The sequence below is a fragment of the Trichechus manatus genome, unplaced genomic scaffold (assembly GCF_000243295.1).
Source record: "Trichechus manatus latirostris isolate Lorelei unplaced genomic scaffold, TriManLat1.0 scaffold00054, whole genome shotgun sequence".
Classification (NCBI taxonomy): Eukaryota; Metazoa; Chordata; class Mammalia; order Sirenia; family Trichechidae; genus Trichechus; species Trichechus manatus.
In genome coordinates, this window is record NW_004443990.1 from 3,424,745 (window position 1) to 3,432,015 (window position 7,271).

Below are 7,271 nucleotides of genomic sequence, written 5' to 3' on the forward strand. Positions count from 1 at the left end.
TAAAAGCTTGCAAGCGGCCATCTAAGATGCATCAATTGGTCCCAACCACCTGGAGTAAAGGAGAATGAAGAACACCAAAGACACAAGGGAAGTATCAGCCCAAGAGGCAGAAAGGGCCACATAAACCAGAGACTGCATCAGCCTGAGACCAGAAGAGGTGCCCAGCTACCACCGACGACTGCCCTGACAGGGAACACAACAGAGAGTCCCAGATGGAGCAGGAGAAAGGTGGGGTGCAGAACTCAAATTCTTGTAAGAAGACCAGACTTAACGGTCTGACTGAGACTGGAGGAACCCCAGAAAGCTTGGCCCCTGGATTCTCTATCAGCCCAGAACTAAAACAATTTCCAAGGTCAACTCTTCAGTCAGGGATTGGACTGGACTGTGGGACATAAAGTGATACTCGTGAGAAGTGTGCCTCTTAGCTCAAGTATATACAAGAGACTAAATGGGCAGCTTCTGTGAAGGCAGAGAGGGTTAGGAGCTAGTTGAATGGACATGGGGAATCGGGTAGAAAGGAGTGTGCTGTCACAGTATGGGGAGAGCAATTAGGGTCACATAACTGTGTATAAATTTTTGTATGGGAAAAAATTAAAAAATTTTTTAAAAAGAAAAAAAAAATTAAACATAGAACTACCATGTGACCCAGGAATTCCACTCCTAGGTATATACCAGAGACTTGAAAGCAGTGATGCAGACACATATACACCAGTGTCCATTGCAGCACTATTCACAATAGCCAAAGGTGGAAACAACCTAAATGTCCAACAGTAGGAAACTTGTTCAATAAATTGTGGTATATTCCTATAAGGGACCTTTAAAGATGAGTGATATTTGTTGACATGTAAAGAAGTTCACAACCTATCAGTGAATGAAACATGCAGATTACAGAAGGGCAGGTATGTAAAATTACATACACAAGGAAGGTCAACAAAAATGTTCATAGTGGTCATCTATGAGTGGTGACATTTCAGCAGTTTAGGTGACTTTTAAAATTTCTTAATATTTTTCTGAATGGTATAAATTATTACAGTATTTTCCCCTAATGAACATAGATCATTAATACAAAAGCAATATAAAGCTAGTTTTAAAAGGCAAAACAAAAGATTTCTGACGAAGTGGACAAGAAAATATGTTTATTATTTTACAAATTAATAATTTATGATGTAAAGAATAACTTACGTTGTTTTTACTTTAGCGGGATTTAAAGATCCAGCTCTCTATACTTCCTGGTTAGAGCCTGATAATGCTTTCAACGTATGGAAAACTCAGCGAGCCTTCAACAAATATGAGAAGTCTGCAGCATTGGTCAGCAATAGCCAGTTCTTAGTAAAACCACTTGATGTGATTGTGGGCAAAGCATGGAATATGTTTGCTTCAAAGTAAGTCAAGTATCAGTCTACAACCCTCTCTAAGCCTAGGCAGACAATAGAGGATAAACATGAAGCAGGAGGTGGAGTAAGCATGGCTCCCACTTGATAGGTGTGAATCCTTGGGCATGTTAACTTAGGCCATGTTTCTTCCTCTGTACAAGGGGTTCTAAGAAAGACTATGTGGTGGGGATTCAATGAGGTAAAAATGTAAAAACACCTAGTACAGTGCCTGACCAGTAAATGCTTGATCCTTGCATAGCATTGTTATTACTAATAATTATATTGATATTTTAGTAGTAGTAGTAATAGTAAACGGGTAGTTTCTAAGTGAAATGAAATTAAAGCAGAAATTTCATTATAAGGCAGGGACAATAAGTTTTCCAAAATAAGATCCTTGGGAGAGTGGAAAAGCTCCTGATCTTGCTCAGTAAGAAATCTGGTAAGTTCAACTCCACTTGATACTAAGAAATGTTTTATCAGATTTCTTGACCTGTACCACAATCATTTGATGTCAAAACAAAACTCCTAAAATGACTGGATGGGGCCTCAACTTTATTTAGCTGGGATTCCCGAGGGCTCAGCCATCCTGCACGCACACATCCCCACTTTCTGGCATAATGCTGTCCCCACTCTCATTAAATGGTAGCAGTAGCCATTATTATATGGATTTAATTCATGTCTGCCCTTGATATTCTTTTTAACATGATTTCTCCTGTCTCCTTTAATCAATACTACTAGTTCTAATAATAAATTTTGAGGGGAAAATTGAAAGAATCATCCTGACATGTCTACCAAGTAAGTACTGTCTGAAAAGCACTTGGAAGGCTTCACTACATTCCTAGAATTGCGTTGATTTGTTTCCAAAGCACAGTTCCAAGCCTTAGATAAAACTTCTCAGGCACCTTTTAGGGTTTGCATTGAATCCAGTCATCTCCTATACAGTGTTGAATATGTGCTGGGTCTACAACCAAATCCAAACATGCTTCTTTTCCCTGTGTGCCTCCATTGTGACTCTCTTGGACACTAAAGGGACAGGAAGCTTAAAAAACTTTGAAAGTTTGCTAATCTTTGGAGTAAACAATGAAGCAAATGTAAGACCCTTAAGAGATTCTGCAATCTTCAAATACTCATGAGCTAGCAAAAGACTATTTATTGCTGGATTTTAAGAGTTATTAATTCACTTGAGATTTTTTTGTTTTACGTTTTCTGTTTTTTCACCAGAGCCTACATTCATCAGTACACAAAATTTGGAATTGAAGAAGAGGACTTTTTGGACAGTTTCACATTGTTAGAGCAGGTCATTACCAGTTACTATAACCTCTGATCTTGAACAAAAGGGAAAAGTTACCTTAAAGCGTTTTTGGACTAAATTATTTTCAATACTACTATGTCTGTAAGGTTTTCAAAATCTTATCTGTTAAAGTAACAAAGTGGAATGCTGATTTCATTTTGCATACAGTACCCAAAGAAAAGGAGGAAAACCTTTTAAGTGGAGGATAGCATGTTTTCATGAAAACATCTACTTATACTTCATTTTTAAGAAAAAAAATTGGTGCTTTTATAAAGAACGTTAGAAACACTTTGCTTAGATGTTGGGACTCGAACTATCCAAGAAAAGGGCATATTCTCTTTTATCCTCATGTTCCTAAATCTTTCCTCTTTACTCCAAAGAAGAGTCACTAAATATGAGCTAAACTTTCACAGCACAATTTAAAGCTAAGAAATTTCAATTCTGTACTTAAACATATTCATCTTTGAAGTGAATGCTTTGAACCACAAGAGGGAGCTGTTGTCAAATGCTAAAGGGTGAACATCCATTTTGAACATTTATAATTCTAACCATAACAGAGTAAGATTTTTCCATTTAAGCAGCTATTTAAAAATGAATGTCAGGATTTTGGTAATAAATGCATATCATGCTTAAATTCAAAAGGGACTAAAGTTTTACTTTGTTTGCTTTTCTTAAATTTTCTGGGCATCAGCAAATTGGGACAAGTTTTCTTTTAGATCTTGGAATGCCAGAGCAGAAATTGATCGTATTCAACTATTGTTTTAAAATGACTTGTAGGTGTTTAGGTGATTTGGAAGATCGTTATGTTTTTGTAGTGAAGCTGTCAGCCAAATTTCACTAAGTTGAGAAAATCATCACCAAGGAAATGTAGTGCTTGAAACTGACACACAGATGCGGGTTTGACTCAAAAGGACAAAACACACTTGGAAACTGGCAACTGAGTTTGAGGGGAAACGATGTACTTCAATAAAACACATCACATGCAATGTATTAACAAATGTAAAACGGTCAACGCATAGGAACATTTGCCCTTTCTGCCAAATCTACCAGTAGTGACTTTTATTTTTATATGGAAAAATGACAGTTCACAGCTTCACTGGTTTCTTCTTTTTCATTCCATATGGAAATGATTACCTTTTTGCTGTTTTTGTTATCAACTGTTGCTATGATTTAAAATACTGAACCATATCTTATTTCTAAGGAATGCAAAAAGTGGTCTGTTCAGCTGCTAAAAGGCACACCCCACTGCATTTTGTTAACCCAAGTATACTTGAAAAATAATAAGATCATGATTTTTACAAAACAAAGTTTAAAGTAGTTGTTTAGCATTGAAGAGACCCAAAAACTGAAACAATTTCCCAGACTAAACTAGTGTAAATGAAGATCTATAACTAAATTCTCTCCATAGGAGTTAAGCTGATTCTAAGGAACTTTGCTAGAAGGGTAGTTTCAAGAAAGTTGTAAGTTGAAATCATTTGAGAAGGGGATTCATGAACTAACAACAAGGACAAGTATATTTGTAGTTTGTCAATTCAAGGGATCAACTGCAGGTTAACATTAGCAGTAAACCCCAGTTTAGACAGAGCTCTAGGTCTGTTCTTTATGGAAGTTTGACTCCTTTTTGTGATCCACAGCTGCATTATTTGATTTGTGTGATGCTTAAATAGTTGCAAGCTTGTTTTAAACATTTACATGGAAAATTTTTTTTTTCTTGTCTATTTGGAATAATAGAAAGTTTTTGCTATGAGAGTAGTAATTTTAAGTTAAAAATTTACACAAGGTAGCCAACACCAAAGCTTCAGGATATGGGGTGGCATTGGAAATCTACTTTGTGTGGAGACAATGGCCAATTGGTCAAGACAACATAGAATCATAAGCTTCCAGGTAGACAGATCCCAGAAAACTCTGAAAATGTAATTTCTTAAACTGCTGGGTAACTAGCATACTATGCTGTCCCTCAAACATGATCCCCTAGACACAAGATACACCTCTGTAGGCAGTGAGTGCAGCACAAACTCAAACTGCTTCTAATGTTGAAGCTTTTTAAATCACCCTTCTCTGCCTCTCTTTTTTTCAAATGGCTCCTGTTTATGCTTTCTTAAAGAGTTCTTTACTGAAAGCTGTAGACCCTGTTTCTTATTCATTTCTTCTTCTAGCTTTGGACTTTTTCTTCCCTATTATCCAGTCAATCTGCAACATCTTTCTTTTTTAACCCTTTACTTATGATTCACTAAGTGTACCGATAATTCAGTTAACCAGTTCATTCATTCCACCAATATCTGTTCAATACCTAGTATACACCAGGCACTGAGTGAGGTGATGAATACCATATAGTCTAAATGAAGAAGCTTACAATGTAGTTTATAAGTTTCTTTGAATGTTCGATGCTACAATTCTGGCTTCCTAATTATTGCTTAATGTGGCCATATCCATATTCAACTTTTTACAGCAAAGAATATGGTCCAAGAGAAATAATTTTATTGGGAGCTCTAGTCTTGGCTTCAAATTTGTCTGAAACATCTCCTTACTTCCTCTGTAGACTTTATTTTGCAGTGTACATACCAGTGATTTTTCTCCTGACCACCATGTTTATCACACTTGAATTTCAGTCCAAAATTTTGTTTTAAAACATGCTCCATATGTTCCTATCCTGCTCTTATCTCCCCATGAGCCCAAGGTTTGGCAGTCAGTTCCTTTCTGATTCTGCCACCTATCTTCCAAATATGGCTTTCCCACTAACATCTCATTTTTGGTAAACAGTCATTTAAGAGACAGTTGCTCATCTGTATCAATCACATTGTTTCCTATGGGTTTTAGGAATGTGAGCTGGATGGAAACTCTGGCTTTACATTTTTAACTAAATAACTTCCTGCTCCTAAACCCTGAAATGTCTCAGAGGATGCACTGTCAGCCATATTAATAGATGGAATCCTATTCTGCAAGCAGGAATGCTTGCACAAGAAGTTAAGATAAACAATGTAAATATTTCAAGTTTCTGGGAAGCACAGTGTTGGGTCAGTGTAGGAGACAATATGGCATCCACGCTATGGGAAAGAAGGAAAAAAAGAGTCCCAATCATTTAGAGAGTGAGTAAAGCAGGAAGAGAAGAAAAGGAAAGTGGGGGAACCGATGATGTCACCAAAGAACTGCCAAGTAACTTACAAGGATTTCAGAAAAAGACTTGGTTTTTAAATTAGTGATTTTACCTAATGATGAAAAATCTAAGACTAATTTACAAGAATAACTTAAAAAGAAACAGTAAGCTAAATTATGTGCCATCCGAATTTACCTTTGCCAATGTCAATATGATTGATACTTTATGGCTCTCCTGTCCTATTTGGATTTAATTATTTACACAGTGTGAGTACACGAAGATTCTATACCCGTGCTGTCCAATTAGGTAGCCCCTGGCCACATACGGCTATTGAGCACTTGATATGTGGTTAATCCAAATTGAGAAGTACTGTAACACGCACTGGATTTTAAAGATTTAGTATGAATAAAAGAATTTAAATCTCTCATTAATATATTTTTTGTATTGATTGCAGGCTGAAATTATATTTTAGACATTAGTGAAATAAATTCTTCAAATTAATTTTATTTATTCAAATTAATTTTACTTTTCAAAGGTGACTACTAAAATTTTTAGATTTGTGGCTTTCTGCTGAACCTAGACATTTCAGGGGCAATGTCCTCCTGGGAATTATAGAAACTGGAGTTGAAGAAAAGCTTGTCCTTACTAGGTGAGAGGTCATGAGAACATGATTGTAAGAAACATGACATGAAGTAAAAGATGGGAGTTTCCTTTTTGAAGAAAAGGGGGCTGTTACGGATTGAATTCTGTCCTCCCCAAAATGTGTGTCAACTTGGCTAGATCATGATGCCCAGTATTGTGTGGTTGTCCACCATTTTGTGATCTGATGTGATTATCCTATGTGTTGTAAATCCTAACCTCTATGATGTTAATGAGGCAGGATTAGAGGCAGTTATGTTAATGACGCAGGACTCAATCTACAGGATTAGGTTGTATCTTGAGTCAATCTCTTTTGAGATATAAAAGATAAAAGTGAGCAGAGAGGAGAGGGACCTTCTACCACTAAGAAAGATGCACTGGGAGTGGAGTGCATCCTTTAGACCTGGGGTCCCTGCGCTGAGAAACTCCTAGATCAGGGGAGGATTTATGACAAGGACCTTTCCTCAGAACTGACAGAGAAAGCCTTCCTCTGGAGCTGGCACCCTGAATTCAGACTTCTAGCCTCCTAGACTGTGAGAGAATAAACTTCTGTTTGTTAAAGCCATCCACTTGTGGTATTTCTGTTATAGCAGCACTAGATAACTAAGACAGGGGCCTTTGCTTTAAGTTCAAGCTGACTCGATGACAATGTGTTTAGTTTTTGGTTTGCTTTATGTTAGACTCAATTCATGTCAGTGTGGAAGAGGCAGGATGTGAGCTTAATTCAACAAACATTAATTGAACACCTGCAAGGGAAGGCACTGTGCTGGGACAGGGAGATTGAAAAAATGAGTCAGACCTGGCCCCTGTCCTCAAGGAGTTCACCATTTAATACAGTCTGTGCTGCAAAGCATATGCCTGGCTCATGGTAGAG

The 7,271-nt window shown here is 37.1% G+C and overlaps 1 protein-coding gene across 3 annotated transcripts in view; it reads left to right on the plus strand.

Moving 5' to 3' along the window:
• The window catches only part of TUBD1 (tubulin delta 1), a 30,138-nt gene extending 23,588 nt beyond the window's left edge, over positions 1-6,550 (plus strand). For 2 of the 3 annotated variants that reach the window (XM_023732701.1, XM_004377852.2), the window contains exons 8-9: positions 1,199-1,382; positions 2,595-2,782. In XM_023732701.1, the coding sequence (XP_023588469.1) occupies positions 1,199-1,382; positions 2,595-2,697 (287 nt within the window). In that variant the 3' untranslated portion in view covers positions 2,698-2,782. Of the gene's footprint in view, positions 1-1,198; positions 1,383-2,594 lie in introns of all 3 variants that reach the window. The other variant, XM_023732702.1, reaches the window with a different exon arrangement.
• Positions 6,551-7,271: the final 721 nt, after the last annotated feature.